The 17382-nt window shown below is 43.9% G+C and overlaps 1 protein-coding gene across 8 annotated transcripts in view; it reads left to right on the top strand.

The window, feature by feature from the left end:
• Positions 1-17382, top strand: part of PHACTR1 (phosphatase and actin regulator 1) — a 281124-nt gene that overhangs the window by 174829 nt on the left and 88913 nt on the right. For 6 of the 8 annotated variants that reach the window (XM_033934653.1, XM_033934646.1, XM_033934649.1 and 3 more), the window contains one exon: positions 13452-13610. The exons of 1 other annotated variant lie outside the window; for it this stretch is intronic. In XM_033934653.1, coding sequence (XP_033790544.1) covers positions 13452-13610 — 159 coding nt within the window. The remainder of the gene's footprint in view (positions 1-13451; positions 13611-17382) is intronic. One more of the 8 variants, XM_033934647.1, reaches the window with a different exon arrangement.

The following is a 17382-nucleotide window of genomic DNA, read 5'->3' as shown; positions in this document are numbered from 1 at the left end:
AGAAGGTCTTCAACTTCATCATTAACGAGCATGATGAACGCTTGGCATGGAGATTTGGGACTTTCACCTGAGGAAGAGACATGGCAGGAAGTTTAGAAAAATATGTTAAGATCTTCTCGCTCTGCCGGTGTTCTTCAATCTCTGTTCTTCCTTATGCATAGAGCAAACTGGACTCCAATTAAGGTAGCTAAGATTTCAAATGGACTCTCTACCATGTGTTGGTCATGTAACTCACAGGAAGGCACGCTAACTCATGTGATCTATGACTGTTCGCATCTATCAGTCTATTGGAGCAAAGTCTGGGAAATCATTTCTACAATCTTGAATATACAAGAGCCCTTAAGTTCGCGCATTATCATACTGTGTCATCATGGCCTACTGCACACGCTGCCTGATCATAATGCGAGGCTGCTTAACGTCTTGCTATTTTTGGCCCTTACAATCTTACATTGTTGGAAAGACCTATTTAAGGTGAATTATATTAATTGGTGGAATACATTATACCCTACAGTAAAATATGAAAGTGTCGTAGCGGAAAGGTACAAGTCTATGAGCTCATTTATCAAAATCTGGAGTCCAGTCAACTCTTATTGCAATACAGACTGATGGCATTCAGTTATTGTGCTAGCATATAGATATCTACAACAGGACTTAGGCGTTATATCATGGCTCAATATTCATATTTATACAGGGGTATAACTCTGGTGTCCCTCTGTGCTTTGGATATTGTATATGGTTATGACTGCAGGTTGTGCTGACACTCTTTTTAGGTAAGAGCTATTTTGCACACTGCGGCACTTCAGCATTGATTTTCTTAAATCTTACTTTATCCCTCCAGATCTCAGGATCTTCTGTATAAGTCACTAGTGAAACCCTAACCTAGGGCCAGTACAAGGGTATTATGCACCCTAGGTGATCCTTCAGGCTTGTACCTCCCCCACCATCAGTTAACTTCCAGGCCTCTAATCTTCCACCCCCCACCCCCAATGAAGACATTGTAACATAGCAAATAAATGACGGCAGATAAAGACCTCAATGGTCCATCCAGTCTGCACATTACTTTTCAAAAATAGATGATTAAATTAACTTGTCTCTTTTCTTTGATATTTCTGGACCATAGACTGTAAAGTCCACCTGATACTGTCCTAGGTTCCAGCTGCTGGAGTTGCTGTCCAAGCTCACTCCAGCCTATCCAACCATCCCATTGTTTACAGGATATCTACCGTAAAGTCTGGCCAGTAACGTCCTCATGTTCCAAGTTAGAGGAGTTCCTATTAATGTCCTCCCCAGCCCATTCTACACCGAATCACCAAATATGGAACACAGAGAGGGGCATAATGAAAAAAAAACCCTAAGTCCATTTTGGGCCTAAGGCGCTAGTTGTCCAAAGTCAGCAGCGTCTAAAGTCCATTCTCAAAAAATAGGTTCAAAATATTTTTTTGTCAGGAATCGTCTACTTCTATGTCCAGCTGTTTCATCGTCCAGACTGCTAAGAATATCTTTATACCGCATTCTTGTCCAAAAAAGTGTCCGTCCAAAATGCCTCGAACAAGACCTTTTGGACCTGGGAGGGGTCAGCAAAGTGATAGACTGGCCACCCAGATATGGCAACAGAGTAATGGGGAACTTCACAAAAAGGGTGCCACATAAACATCTCACCACAACTCCCTTATAGGTCATGGTGAGCCCCCCAAAACCTACTATACTCACCTGTCAACCACCTCAGTAGCCCTTATGGCTGCAGGTGGCACCTATATAGCAGTATAGTAGAGTTTGGGGGGGGTATGGTGGGCTCACATTTTTCACCATGAATGCAGTGGTTAGAGTGGTTTATGGGCTTGGGTCCTCCTCTCTATGGTTCACTAGCCCACCCCCCAGACTACTTAAGCCACCTCTGTGCAGCTCTACTAGGCTTTCCTATGCTAGGTGCTGATGTTTTAGAGGCAGATATGTACATATTTATTCTGATTTTTAGGGGGGGTCAGTGATCACTGGGAGAGTGTGTGGGGGTCTCTACTTTGTGTCTGCAGTGGTTTTCTGGTCATTTTGGATACCTTCTGGGCACTTATACCTGTTATTAGATCGCCTAAATCACAATGTATAAGTTTTGTCTAGGCAGTCTCATTAAACTTTCGATTATCACTGCAGGACGACTAAGTCTAGGTCGGCCCACATCCCTCCCACCTCCCACCTTAACCACTCCTGGAAAAACGCCCCTTTTTACTCTGGGTGCACAGCGGCACTGAAAAAGCCTAAGCTGCTTGTAGATGCATCTAAAACCCGTTTCGATTATCGGCACTTGGATGACCTGTCTTTTTGATCGTCCAAGTGCCGATTTAGGCGGGTTTTTAGATGTATTTTCATTTTGATTATGAGCCCCAGACTATGCAAGTTAGTCCCATACCATCCTTAGTTCTTTAATTTATACCATTCATTTTTATTTTTATTTTTTAATGAATGTGTGTGTTTATCCCATGCTCTTTTGAATTCTGTCACCATTTTCCTCTCCACCACTTCCCTTGGGAGGACATTCCAGGAATTCAGCACCCTCTCCTTGAAAAAATTTTTTTTAACATTACTCCAAAGTCTTCCTCCCTGCAACCTCAATTTATGCCCTCTAGTTTTACCATTTTCCCTTCTCTGGAAAAGATTTGGTTGTTTATTAATACCTTTCAAGTATTTAAACATATATATCATATCTCCCCTTTTCCTCCTCTCCTCCAGAATATACATATTTAGGTCTTCCAGTCTCATCTTGTACTTCTTTTGGTTCAAATCCCTTACCATTTTCATCGCCTTCCTCTGGACCGTTTCAAGGCTTTTTATATCCTTCGCCAGATATAGCCTCCAAAACTGAACACATACTCCAAGTGTAGCCTCACCAATGACCTATAGAGGGGCATGAACACCTCCCTTCTTCTGCTGGTTACTCCTCTTTCTATACAGCCTAGCATCCTTCGGGCTACAGCCACCACCATATCACACTGTTTAGAAGACAATAGGTTTTCAAATATTAACCTTTATTGTGTCTATCTCTACATTTATCACACACACACAAGTATTGAAGGTATTTTCAAAAAGCCATTTATAAGGGGAAATTGTTCCTCTTTAAGGCTTCCTTTTATGAAACTGCAATAGCAGTTTCTAGTGCGGGGAGTCACACTGAATGGCCTGCGCTGCTCCTGACACTCATTGAGTTCCTATGAGCGTCAGGAGCAGCGCAGGCCATTCAGCGTGGCTCCCCGCGCTATAAACTGCTATCGCAGTTTAGTAAAAGAGCGAGTAAGTGTAGCTACAAGGGGGTGCTGAAAGGTTCTCAGCCAACCAAGCAATTTCCTAAATTCTAAGCGTTATTTTGCTACTGTAGTGTAAAAGAGTGTTATCTTATTTCGTTAAGTGCCAATTTGCAGAAATGGAATTCTATGTTTTTGACATCGTTTCAGATCATTGATTGAACCATATCCTTGTCATTTTCTTCTTGGTTAGGCTGAGAACTTTTCAGCACCCCCTTGTACATAGAGCAAACTGAGGTGGGGTTTCTCCACTATATATTTGTGTGGATCTGGAGTAAAGAGGCCCTTGATAAGTCTTGCATACCTGTAACAATATTAGAAACAATTGTGGATCAGATTTTCTAAACTGGAGTTTCTAGCTTTTCCTGTTCTGTTACAGGACTTATATACTGCTTTTGTCTCTATGAATGCAAAGTGGTTCACAACAGTGGTTAGCAGTCTGGATCTCTGCAAAGCGGGATGTACATTAAATTGGTTGCATTAAAACAATCAGACTTATCAGACCTTTTGGTTTTCAAAAAGATATGGGGTTCATAATAAAAAAAAAAAAAACGTCTAAAAAGTATCCTAAATGGCTACTTGGACAATCAAAAAGCCTGATCGTCCAAGTACCCATAACCAAAGCTGTTTTTTAGATGTATCTAAAACCAGCTTAGGCCTTTCCCCTGCCTCTAAACACACAGAGAGAAAAGAGGCATGTTTAGAGGAGGGGAAAGGGCGGGCGGGAGGTGGGCCGACCTACACCTAGGCGTACAACAGGTATAATCAAAACCGTAGGCAGTTTGCCTAGTCGGCACTTATACCTTATTGACTTAGACGAAGTCAAACCAGGTCTAAGTGCCGAAAAAGGGGCCGCTGAGCTGCTCATGGCTGCTGCGATCAGCTCAGCGGCCCCAGCAACCTGCCTACCCCTCCACCGCAAGCATCGCAGCAGGAGAGATGCCTCATCTCCCCTACCACGATGCTATCACTTTGCTACCCGAACCGCCGTGACCCGCGGCAGGAGAGATGCCCTATTCTGATTGGCCCAGGTGCCTCAGGCTCCACCTGTGGGCGGGGTTTCAGTCGCCTGGGCCAATCCGGCCCCATTTTGGAGCCGGCTGGCCTGCCGGACGGGAGGGCTTGGCACCCGTCTGTCCGGCCAACGATTTCAGGTATGGGGAAGAGGGGTGGGGGTAGGGGGCTCGTGGGGGTCGGCGGGGTGGGCTGATCGGGGGTTCAGGGGGGGCGGTCGTTGGGGGGAGGGGGGTTGTGCCGAGGGCAGGAGGGCCTGGGATCCCTCCTGCCCGTATTGTAGTGGGGGGTGGGGGCTAGGGGGTCACCGGGGCCAGGAGGGCTTGGGCTCCCTCCTGGCCAGCTTGTACTCGGCGGGGGGGGGGGGTCGCCGGGGCCAGGAGGGCTTGGGCTCCCTCCTGGCCAGCTCGTACTCGGCAGGGAGGGGGTCGCCGGGACCAGGAGGGCTTGGGCTCCCTCCTGTCCCAATTGTACTCGGGGGGAGGGGCACGATCGCCGGGGCAAGAGGGCTTGGGCTTCCTCTTGCCCCGATGTCGTCAGGGGGTGCCGCAGGTGCCCGGGGCAGGGGGGCTTGGGTTGCCTCCTGCCCCGATGTTGTGTGTGTGGGTGGGGGGGAATTCTGTAACTAGTGTTGTTTTTGACAGACACCGGTTACAGAATCCAGCTTTTAGGTGAAGGACTGGCTCCTCCTTCGCCTAAAAGCCCTTGTGTTGGGCGTTTTGGGCTTATGCGTTTTTTTTGGTTCATTATGGGGTATAAGTGTAGACGTCGTGGGGTGTACTTGTAGACGTAGAGGTTGGCTGGGCATTTAAACAGCTGAAGGTAGAGGCAGGCCATAATCAAAACAAGGACGTTTGTTTTGGTTATGGACACTTTCCCTGCTTCTGCTTTCCACGTTTAAGGCCTTTGGCCAAAAAGGGACTTAGACGGTTTTTTTTTTATTATGCCCCTCTATGTTTTTAGTGCTTTCAGAAAAGATAAATTAAATGAAATTTGCTAAATATGAGAAGGAAGGTCATTCCAAATTTTTGTACTATGTTCCCAAATTGGCTTTAATCACATATTTCTTAAGCAAGGAAAATCTAATTTTAAGCTATTGATCAGAAATGTTATCAACAGCACTATATTTTCAGTTTTGACATTTATTTATTAGGATTTATTTCCCGCCGTTTTGAAGGAATTCACTCGAGGGAGTGCACAGCGTGAAAAAGTCAAGCATAAGCAATAGATAATTATAGCAGTAAAAATGTTCAGATTGCACTACAGAAGTGTGGCATAGCATGCTACATTACAATGTCAACATAATGCGCAATAAAACATTTTAATAGACAGCAAAGGGTGTATGCAAAGATGAACCATATATGCTATTTTAAAATATATGCGAGAATCAATCTTAAGCCGCTGCAAACAATTCAAGAGTAGAGTTGCTCTTTTGAAACATTTCAAATGGAAAAATAAAATCAATTGTGCTGATGTATTCTGCAATAACTGCAGTTTCTTGTGCAACTTTGCTGAGTCAGAATGTACAGAGAGTTGCAATAATCTATTTGAGGGAGTAAAACTGCTTCTGTGGTAATTCATCTATTTAAAAATCGCCCATTCTTCTTGCAGCCAAGCAGGAAAGTAGTAGGCAGGGATGCAGTGGGCACCCCACACTGGCCACCCATATCTCGCTCCGGCCCTGAGGGCTGCCAGTGCCAGCCTGTTTCATCATCTCTTAAAGCAACAAAACAAGGAGAAAAGGGAGGTCCCAACCTAAACTGCAGTAAAAAAAACAACCGAGAGCAAACAAAACAAAACTGCAGAGCTGTACAAGACGTAGGCAAAATTTATTGTGACAAAAAAATTATATGCAAACCCTTTTACCAATCAAGGGACCTGACACGGTCCGTGTTTCGGACAAACCTTCGTCAGGGGTCCATGGTAAAAATGGATAATAAAAAAAAGTCACAAAAGATTGTAGAGTAGCAGCAAAGTGTTAGCGACGTCGCGACGGTTCATTGCAGATGGTGAATTTCGACGTCGCTAATACTTTGCTGCTACTCTAAAAGGGTTTGCATTTAATTTTTTTGTCACAATAAATTTTGCCTACGTCTTGTACAGCTCTGCAGTTTTGTTTTGTTTGCTCATCATCTCTTAAAACAGCTCAAACAGGAAGGCAGGTGGACAGCCTGAGAGAGAGAAAAGGTGGGTGAGTGTAGCTGACACTATGCTCCAAGTTTTCAGGAAGGACTGATCTGGTCCTGGATTTACCTCATGGCATGCATGGACTTGTAGTCATGCTTACCTTGAGGCAGCGTTTGTTGGCCCTCTCTAGTGGACATGCCTAACCAGTCGGATTTTCAGGATATCCATAATGAATGTGCATGAGACAGATTTAAAAATATGATTGTATAGGTATGCCTCCAGGAGAGGGTTAGGAAACACTGCCTTAGAGCATTGTTTCTCAACTCAGTCCTGGAGTTCCCTCTGGCCAGTCAGGTTTTCAGGACATCCACAATGAATATGCATGAAATACATTTGCATATAATGGAGGCAGTGTATGCAAATCAAGTTTTTGCATATTCATTGTGGATATCCTGAAAACCTGACTGGCAAGAGGGTACATAAGAACATAAGAGTTGCCTCTGCTGAGGCAGACCAGAGGTCCATCTTGCCCAGTGGTCCGCTCCCGCGGCGGCCCATCAGTCCTATTGCCTGAACAGTGGTCCCTGACTAATTTTATAACTTACCTCTAATCCTGTCCCTATAGTCTACTTCTACTCTTATCTGTACCCCTCAATCCCTTTGCCCTCCAAGTTGAGAAACACTGACTTAGGGAAAGCAATAGAACAACAATGTTGCCCAACCCTCCCTTCAAGGCATACCTATATAGTCAGGTTTTCAGAATTGTCACAGAGAGGCTTCAGAGCATTATCCACTGCAGGGACACTTGAAGGACAACTCAAGGATATCTGATGCCCTAGGTCAGGGGTAGGCAATTCTGGTCCTCGAGAGCCACAGGCAGGTCAGGTTTTCAGGATATCCACAATGAATATATATGAGATGGATTTGCATGCACTGCCTCCTTGAGATGCAAATCTATCTCATGCATATTTATTGTGGATATCCTGAAAACCTAACCTGCCTGTGGCTCTCGAGGACCGGAATTGCCTACCCCTGCCCTAGGTGATCCTGCAGTTCTGTGCCTCACCTCCATTAGCTTTTGAAAATTGTTTTGCTGTCAGCAACCTCCTTTCTCTTTTGGGTCTTCCCCTACCCCATTCCCATCCTCAGCAGCACACTCAGCCCTCCATTCCCAACGCAGCCCCATCACCCTGTCTTGGCAGCTCCCTCAGACTTCCGTTCCCACCTCAGCTCCATCAAACCCTCAGGTTCAACCAGCAACCTCCTCTTTCTTCCCTGCAGGCTTCTTCAGGCCCAGCCAGGATTCATTCTGCTTTGCCGTGCCTGGGGCCATTGCTGTTTGTGCTGTTTCTGTTCAGCTTCTGCTCCTGAAAGCACCACTGAGCACACTCAATCAGTCAGGTACAGTCAATATCTGCCAGCTGCTTCCTTCTCCTCACCTGATGACTGCATATGTCATTCCCTTCTGGCTGCAGGTGCAGAAGGAGGAAGACAGCAGGCAGTGTGATACTCCAGTGGGTGCCAGCATGCAGGCCTCTGGGGATGGAGGCTCACATTGAGAAACTTTGCACTGCTGCCATTGGGCACTGCTTTCGTTCATCTTGCTGCCACTATGGTAATGGCGTGTGCTGGAGCCACCCCTAAAATTGTGTGCTGTTGCTATGGTTGGTCCTGGGTCATTCTCAGCACAGGAGAGGAAATAGTGGATTGGTAGTAGGAAAAGTTGGGTATTAAGACACAGGACAAATTAGCCTTCATTTTATTTATCTACAGTGTATAGATGGAAAAAGAAAGAGAGATTTAGCAGGTTGCTGAAATGCTCTGCATTGCAGTTGCAAAAAAAAAAAAACAACCCAAAAAAAAAACACCCCATCAATCTATTTTCCTGTGACAGAAGAAAGGTGCCAATCAAAGTGTAACAGTAGGAGGCATTTTTAGAGAAGATCTGATCCAATAGGATTTGAGTATCAGCTTTCAGATGGAAGTATAAAAGCTCTAAGTGCAGGGGGGGAAACCTTGTTTTCCTTCCCCAGCAGTTTCCCAGTAAAGGAGAATATAGAGAGGCAGTAGGTGGCAGTAGCCACAGTAACCAAAAGAGCTTAGCTTCCTGTCCAAGAAGACTTAAAAGAGGAAGGTGGGATAAAAGTACAGGGACTGCCACAAAAAGAGAACCAGGTGTTTCCCACCTGCTCTGAGCTGTTCAGAAAGGTCAGCTTAATCCACAGCTGTCACTCTGAGGCACAGAGTTCCCTTAGGCCGAAGACCTGGTCCAGGGACACTGGGAAGCCGACTCCAAAGTCACCCTGCATTTAACGATGGTGCTAAACCATCGTTAAATGCACAGATTTTACTGCCCAATTAATAAAATGATTCACCATGGTTTTTTCCATGCTTTTTAGCAGCCTCCGATTGTACTATGCAAATTGTAGTACAATGAGGTCATTAATATTAAAATAGTAGTCTAAACGATGTCATTAATATTAAAATTATTTCTATGGGCGATTCATAAAAAGGAACGCTCCTCCATTTACGAGGAATCAGGGCCAATATTTACCAGTAGGATCTGAGCTGTCGTAGCCTTACTTTCCTGTCAGTGCCTGAGCGCTGATTGACTCGGGGACTGACAGGAAAATAAAGTAGCTCTCAGATCCGCCACCAGCCCTGATTCCTCATAAATGTAGCCCCAAAAAAGCCTGGTAGTCTAGTGTCCCCTACCGTTTCCCCCCAAACCCCTCCCCCGGATGATGCCTCTACCACCCCATGTGAAAGATCAGAAGGAGGGTTGCCCACTCCCTCTTGTCACAGGCATTTTTTAAATGGGCGCAGCTATTGTGTGCACCTATTTTTTTTAAAGCCCCTCCCCCACAACAAACTTTCACCCCCCTCAACAGCCCCACCACCGCCAAAACCACACAAGCCTAGTGGTCTAGTGGGCCATCCTCCCCTCCTGGGCTTGACGGACCTTCGGTCTGTCCCAGTATGGCAATTCTTGTATTTTAGAAACAAAAAAGGGGAGTGGGGAAGGGACACTGGTCAAACCACTGTATTTTATTTACATAAGAACATAAGAATTGCCGCTGCTGGATCAGACCAATGGTCCATTGTGCCCAGCAGTCTGCTCACACGGCAGCCGTTAGGTCAAAGACCAATGCCCTAATTGAGTCTAGCCTTACCTGCATACGTTCTGGTTCTGGTTCAGCAGGAACATGTCTAACTTTATCTTGAATCCCTGGAGGGTGTTTTCCCCTATAAAAGCCTCAGAAAGAGTATTCCAGATTTCTACCACTTTCTGGGTGAAGAAGAACTTCCTTACGTTTGTATGGAATCTATCCCCTTTTAACTTCAGAGAGTGCCCTCTCGTTCTCTCTACCTTGGAGAAGGTGAACAACCTGTCCTCCTTATCTACACAGTTTATTCCCTTCATTATCTTGAATGTTTCGATCATGTCCCCTCTCAGACTCCTCTTTTCAAGGAAGAAGAGGCCCAGTTTCTCTAATCTCTCGCTGTACGGCAACTCCTCCAGCCCATTTTAGTCTCTCTTCTCTGGACCCTTTCGAGCAGTAACGTGTCCTTTTTCATGTACGGTGACCAGTGTTGGACACAGTATTCCAGTTGGGGGCGTACCATGGCAGCAGCATGACCAGTGTCCATTTCTCACTCCCCTTTTTTGTTTCTACAGTTTTATTGTTGAATATTTTATTGATATGACGTTTGTCTATTGTTTGTTCTTATCCATGCGACTAAAGGGCGATTAGTATATTATGTGTGTAACCAATATGTTAACCACATAGTTTTATGCGGTATATAAATTTTTAAATAAATTTTTTAAATATGTAGTTTGCCCATGGGGGTTGTATTTTCCCTTTATATTGTATGATAAATTCTTGTGCTTTTACTGAAAGGGTGGTAGAGGTGGTGGAGACAGAGACTGTGTCTAAATTCAAGAGGGCCTGGGATAGGCACGTGGGATCTCTCGGAGAGAGAAAGAGATAATGGTTACTGCGGATGGGCAGACTAGATGGGCCATTTGGCCTTTATCTGCCGTCATGTTTCTATGTTTATGTTCTTATGAACTGGCTACTGTTGGAGACAGGATTTTGGGCTCAATAGACCTTGGTCTGGCTCATCTTATGTTCTTAAGAAGGTGTGATTTTTGACATTGTCTGACAAGTAGGGAGAGTGTGGCGCAGTGGTTAAAACTACAGTTTTAGCACCCTGGGGTTGTAGGCTCAAACCCATGCAGCTCCTTTGTGACCCTGGGCAAGTCACTTAATCCCCCCATTGCCCCATTGACTGGGCAAGTCACTTAATCCCCCCCATTGCCCCAGGTACATTAGATAGATTGTGAGCCCACCGGGACACACAGGGAAAAATGCTTGAGTACCTGAGTACCATTCTGAGCTCTCCTGGAAGAACGGTATAGAAAATTGAAAAAAATAAAAATGTGCTGTCTCTTGGGGCAGCATTTTTATTTACAGTTCTTCAAGTTAATAGGAGCGCCCAAGCCTTGGCGCAGCTTTATCTGTGTTTGACAAATTAATCTATTCTATTCTGCTATGGGTTGACCCACTGTTATTCTGTTTCATGACTGTGTTTTGGCTGTTCTGCCTGTTTTCTTTTTTTTTTTTTTTTATAAAATCTTATTCATTTTAAAACTTATAATAAGTGTGACATCAAATAATAACATTTTAACTTAAATATAACACTTAGGGGTCCTTTTATCAAGCTGCGGTAGGGATTTAACGCGCATAATACCGTGCGTTAAACCACCTGACATGCTGGCTGCTAACGCCTACATTGAGCAGGCGTTAGTTTTTTAGCCAGCTGTGGGGGTTAGCGTGTGATGAAATGTCTGATGCGCTAACCCCGCGAGCGCGGCTTGATAAAAGGACCCCTTGGATCATTTGTATAAATCCTGAATCTATACCAAACCACTCCATTGCTTGATACATGAAGGCCCATTCCACCTGATCAAAGGCTTTCTCTGCATCCAAGGAAACAGAAAAGGCCGGATCTTTCATGGCTTTTGTTAAATTTAACATATGAAAACCCAACCTGATGTTGTTCGAAGAATGTCTCTGAGCAACAAACCCTGTTTGGTGCATACCAATAATAAAAGGGAGAGCCTTAGCCAAATGTAAAGCCAATGTCTTAGCTAAAAGTTTTCCATCTACATCGATTAAAGAAATAGGCCTGTAATTTGAAACCAATGTGGGATCTTTATTTGGCTTCGGCAAAACTATAGTTAAAGATTCTGCCATAGTACCTGTAACGCAACCTTTAGTCAGTTGAGCCTGATATAAATTTAATAGATGAGGTAATAGGGTAATTTGAAATGATTTATAAAACTCTACTGTGAAACCATCACCATCTGGAGCGGATCCAACTCTAAGGGACTTCAACACTGTTTGCAATTCTTTTAGTGATATAGGCTCTTCCTTTTATATGTTCAAGAATTTTTGGTCCCTTAATTAATTTTAAAAACTCTAAACCATCTTTTTCCATGTCAAAATAAGGCTCGGAAGAATATAGAGCTTTATAAAAATTTAGGAATTGTTTTAAAATAGGTCCAATTTGAGAATAAGTATCACCTTTCTCATCTTTAATTGCAATCATTTTTGTCCTTCTTTTCTTTGCTTTGAGATAATTTGCCAATAATCTTCCCGTCTTATTTGAGTTTCCATAATACAAAGTCTTCTGAGAAAACAAATCTTTCCTTACCAATTGTGAAGAAATCTGCCTGTTTTCAATAAAGATATTATTAAAAAAAAAAAAAAAAAAAAAGGAGCGCCCTCTCTTGTCTGTTTGGAGAAACTATTCCAGCTGGTGCAGTCAAATAGCTGAGACTTTATCACATCAGAGTCCATAGATGGACTTAGATGCCTCACTGTATTTAAAGCCCAGTTTTGCAAACGGTGCCTAGGTCAGATACAACCCCCCCCCCCCCCCCCCCCCACACACACACACACACACAATTTTCAGCAGAACTTAGCTGGCTAGGAACTGCTCCCATCTGGCTAAGTCCCATTTGGCCAGCTATCTGCTGATAGCAGGTTATTTTCTGCTGACTATCTGGCTCACCAGCAGTGGCATAATAAGGGGCTTCAGACTTCCCCAGGCGCCATCTTGGTTGGGGCACCAGCACCTCTTCTCCTCTCTGCCCTGACTCCTTCCCCCCTCCCCCCCCGTACCTCTAACTCTTCGCTGGCACTAGCAGCAGCTCCAAAGTGCTGCTTGCACCGGCCTCAGTGCTCCCCTCTGACACTACTTCCAGGTCCCGCTATTAGAAAGTGATGTCGGAAGGAGAACCGACACTGGCGCAGGCAGCAAACTTGAGATGTTTCTCGCGCCCGGGGAGCTAAACAGGGAAGGGGGAAGGGAAGGGGTGCGCGTGCAACAGGGGTGGAGTGGGGAAGGAGCAGGAGGCGAAGAGGGCGGAGGGGGGGCACCACCACCCTCGCTACGCCAGTGCTGGCCAGCAGTAATAAGAAATGCCTCTACAAATGGTGTACGCTCCTGGCTTCCCAGTCTGTTTTCTTTATTGTGCTGTACAAGGCATTTCTCTTTCTATAAATGAAATGTTACAGAAGAGGATAACGTGTGGCCTAGTGGTTATAGCAGTGAGCTGTGAATTAGCTCTGCTCTAGTTCTCCTGACCTGTCTGTGTGAGCGCGGGCAAGTAGCCATTTTCTTTCTCCGTCTTTCCATTTACCCAAATATTACTTCTATAATCTCTCTTCCTATACCATAATTTGCTACGTTTGTGTGTGCTCTGTCAGTCACACCTCAGGAACCATATTTGTGCTGACCTATAAAGGCATTTAGTGGTCGATGTCATTTGCTTAGATTGTGCTTTCGGTGTCCTTCCGAAACCTTAATCGAACATGGAGCACAATAACAATCATTTTCTTCTCCTGGGACCCGTAAAAGTGACAGTTTCCCTGCAATACAGGAGGGTGAAACCATGCTGTGTTATTTTCTCCTTCCTATGTTGATCTTGTGGGTTTCTCTTACCAGATGGGGAGCTGTCCATAGCAAATGAGGAGGGGACGCTGGAGAATGGGCAGGCTCACGGCTCTTCACTGCCTGCTATATCAGAATTGGATCCTACTTCAGTATCAGCAGACACCTTTCTCTATGAAGTGCTTCCAAACACAGACATCATGGATGGTACAGGTAGCCATTATTTTCCTCGTTAAGGAAGGGGAGCTGTTTAATGGGATTACAAGTTCCGGCTTCTATGCTACGTTCTTTCACCTGTGCTGTCCCTGCCATAGCAGGGCTCTCAGCTGACTCTTGTGTATTTTCTTACAGTTAACAAAATGTGCCCCTCTCCTCTCCATACCAGATGCTTATCTCCTCAAAGTACCACTGACGTTTCATTCTTGAATGATAATAGCTTTCATACTATTAGGAGAAGGTGATTTTGTTTTAATAGTGGGATAAGGAAAATTTAGGGCTCCTTTTACTAAGCCGTGTTAGGGCTTTAACGTGCGGAATAGCACGCGCTAAATTGCCCCATGCGCTAGACCTTAATGCCAGCATTGAGCTGGCGTTAGTTCTATCTACGTAGTGCGGGTTTATTGTACGCTAAAAACGCTAACACAGCTTAGTAAAAGGAGCCCTAAGTATGGGTTTTTTCAGTAAAAAAAAAAAAAAAAAGAGTATATTTTTGAACTTGTAAAAGATCTCATTTAAAGGATAAACAAGAAATTCCACTTCATTTGAACTTTTTCATGGTTCACAAACTGGGGTGTGTGTACCACTGTTCCCTCTAAGGCAGTGGTCTCAAACTCAAACCCTTTGCAGGGCCACATTTTGGATTTGTAGGTACTTGGAGAGCCTCAGAAAAAAATAGTTAATGTCTTATTAAAGAAATGACAATTTTGCATGAGGTAAAACTCTTTATAGTTTATAAATCTTTCCAAGTCTTAATAATAATATTGTAATTTATAGCGAAAGAGACATATGATCAAGAAACTGTTTTATTTAACTTTTGTGATTATGATAAACATACCGAGGGCCTCAAAATAGTACCTGAAGGGCCACATGTGGCCCCTGGGCCACAAGTTTGAGACCACCGGCTTATGGTGCCCTTGCACTAGCTCTGGTGGAAACATTCCTATTGAAAATTAACCAAAGTAAATATCTGCAAATATATACACCCACTATTTAGTAAACTCAGATTCCCCAGTTTATTTTGTGCACAAATACATGCATTTTATTAGGTTTGCATATAAATACTAAGCCCCTTCCTGGGGAATTTTTCTTTTAGTTCAGGTAAACTTACATACATACAAGATGAATGACCATGAACACATAGTCCTGGCAATTGTAAAAGATCCTATTTCTGCAGCTCAGCTTCTGTATATGTGAATTGCTTTTAAAATAACTCTTGAATTTAAAGTACTGAAAAAACTCATACTTCTGATAACACTCACAATCTGACACCTTCCTCTATATGTGGGTTCATGAAGAAAGATAGGAGAGAGAGAGGATGCGTTGGAAGGAAGAGGTGTTCACTTTTGGTTGCTCCATAAATCTGGCCCTTTGAAGATTTTCTTATATAATATTAATATCATATGAATAGACCAGACTGGGGTGGCATTTTGATAATGCCATAGATAAAGGGAAAAAAAACATTAAACTCCCTGAAATTTGATTCCTGAACATTTGTTAAAACCATTCCATGTGTGTTTGGCGCCTTCTAGTGGTTAACTAAGCTGATCCAGATTTTTAATTTCGTGGTACTTCACTCATTTTGGACAATTAATAATACATCTGTAATTCGTTTTTTGTACAAGTAGGTGAGTATGGTACATATCCTGATTATCTCTTAAGAAATTCTTTTGATGAGGGGGTAGTTGAGAGTTTGCCTGTTTGCCAAACCTTACTGTTAGGAGAAGGGCCCCTGAGCCCTCTCTGATTCTGAGACATGAGCGTAAATAATGACTTGTGTTTGCAGCTGAGCACTTTCTAACTCTTTCTTATGAAGTGAGATGTACTTGCCCCTCTGTCTGTTTCTTTGGATCATAGTCTGGTTATTGTACAGAGTAAAAGAGAAAATATAACAATTTTCCAAGAGAAACACTGCATAAGAATGTAGGAAATGCCATACTGGATTAGGCCAAAGGTCACAGTGGCCAATTCATTTCATAACTACCTGGAAAAATCCCATGTTACAGCAGATATAATCAGTGGTTTTCCCAGCTCTACCTTAATAACACTTTATGGACTCTAATTCCAGGAACTCATCCAAACTTTTTTAAACCCAGCTCTGATTTTACTACTGCATCTGGTAATGAGTCCCAGAGCTTAACTATTTGTTGAGTGAAAAAATGCTTTCTCCTATTTGTAATAAAGGTATTATTTATGTATTCAGTTTTCTATACCATTCTCCCAGAGGAACTCAGAACGGTTTACATCAGGGGTGCCCATACTTTTTTGGGCTTGCGAGCTACTTTTAAAATGACCAAGTCAAAATGATCTACCAACAATAAAATTTAAAAAAACACAAAAGCACAATGTACGCAGAGAAAATGTTAATTATCATTTATATTCTGGGTTTTTTTCAAAGAGGTCAAGGCAGATGACTTTATGCAATGTCACCTCAGTAACAACTATAAAAAAATAGACAAATATACCCCCTCCCTTTTTACTAAACTGTGATAGCAGTTTATAGCACAGGGAGCTGTGCTGAATGCCCCGTGCTGCTCTCAATGCTCATAAGCTCCCTGCGCTAAAAACCGCTATTGCGCTTTGGTAAAAGGGGGGCCATAGTGCAAAATATAGACAGCAGATATAAATTCTCAAAACGGACACATTTTGATAACTAAATTGAAAATAAAATAATTTTCCTACCTTTGTTGTCTGGTAATTTCATGAGTCTCTGGTTGCACTTTCTTCTTCTGACTGTGCATCCAATATTTCTTCCCGTCTTTCAGCCTCCTGTATGCTTCCTCTCCTCCAGACCTCATTCCCTCCCTCAAATTTTTCTTCCTCTCTCCCTGCCCCTCCCCTTTCTTTCTTTCTTTCTTTCTCCTGCATCCCCTTCTTTCTTTCTCTCTATATGCCCCCTTTCTTTCTGTCTTTCTCCCTGTCCCCCCTTTCTGTTTCCCTTATTTCTTTCTGTCTCCCTGCCCTCCCCTTCTTTTTTTGTCTTTCTTTCTCCCTGCCCCCTCCCAAGCCACCAACACCGCCATTGGGTAACAGGCCCCCAAGCCTCCGCCGCCAAGTTCTGAGCTCTCCCTGCTTCCTGATGCCGTAAACAGGACAGCAGAAGTGCCAGGCCTACCAGCCTTCCCCCCGACATCAATTCTGACGTCGGAGAGGAAGTTCTGGGCCAGCCAGGCAGCGATTGGCTGGCCCAGAACTTCCTCTCCAATGTCAGAATTGACATGGGGAGAGAAAGTTGGTGGGTCAGGTGCTTCTGCTGTCCTGTTTACAGCGTCGGGAAGTAGGGAGAACGCAAAAGCAACACGAGTCTATCACGGAGCCCAGGATGGGCTCTGTGATCGACTCGCGTTGTCTTTGTGATCTACTGGTCGATCGCAATCGACCTTTTGGGCACCCCTGGTATACATGAATTTATTCAGGTTTTCAAGCATTCTTTCCCTGTTTGTCCCAGTGGTCTCACAATCTATCTAATATACCTGGGGCATTGGGGGACCAAGTGACCTGTCCAGGGTCACAAGGAGCAGCATGTGTCAAAACCCACAACCTCAGGGTGTCGAGGCTGCAGTTCCAACCCCTGCACCACACTGTCAGACATAGTATGGTAGGAGATAGCATGGCAAACATTGTCTGACAGGGATGGCAAAGCAGTTAACAAAGCATGGTAAAACATAATATGACAAACATGGTATGGTGAGAAATAGTATGGTGAGCTTAGTATTACAAAGCATGGGTAACATAGAATGACATGACTTGGCAAAATTGGTAAGGCAAG

The sequence above is a fragment of the Geotrypetes seraphini genome, chromosome 2, assembly GCF_902459505.1.
Source record: "Geotrypetes seraphini chromosome 2, aGeoSer1.1, whole genome shotgun sequence".
NCBI lineage: Eukaryota > Metazoa > Chordata > Amphibia > Gymnophiona > Dermophiidae > Geotrypetes > Geotrypetes seraphini.
Note: the sequence above shows the minus strand (reverse complement) of the source record. Positions and strands in the feature narration are given on the sequence as shown.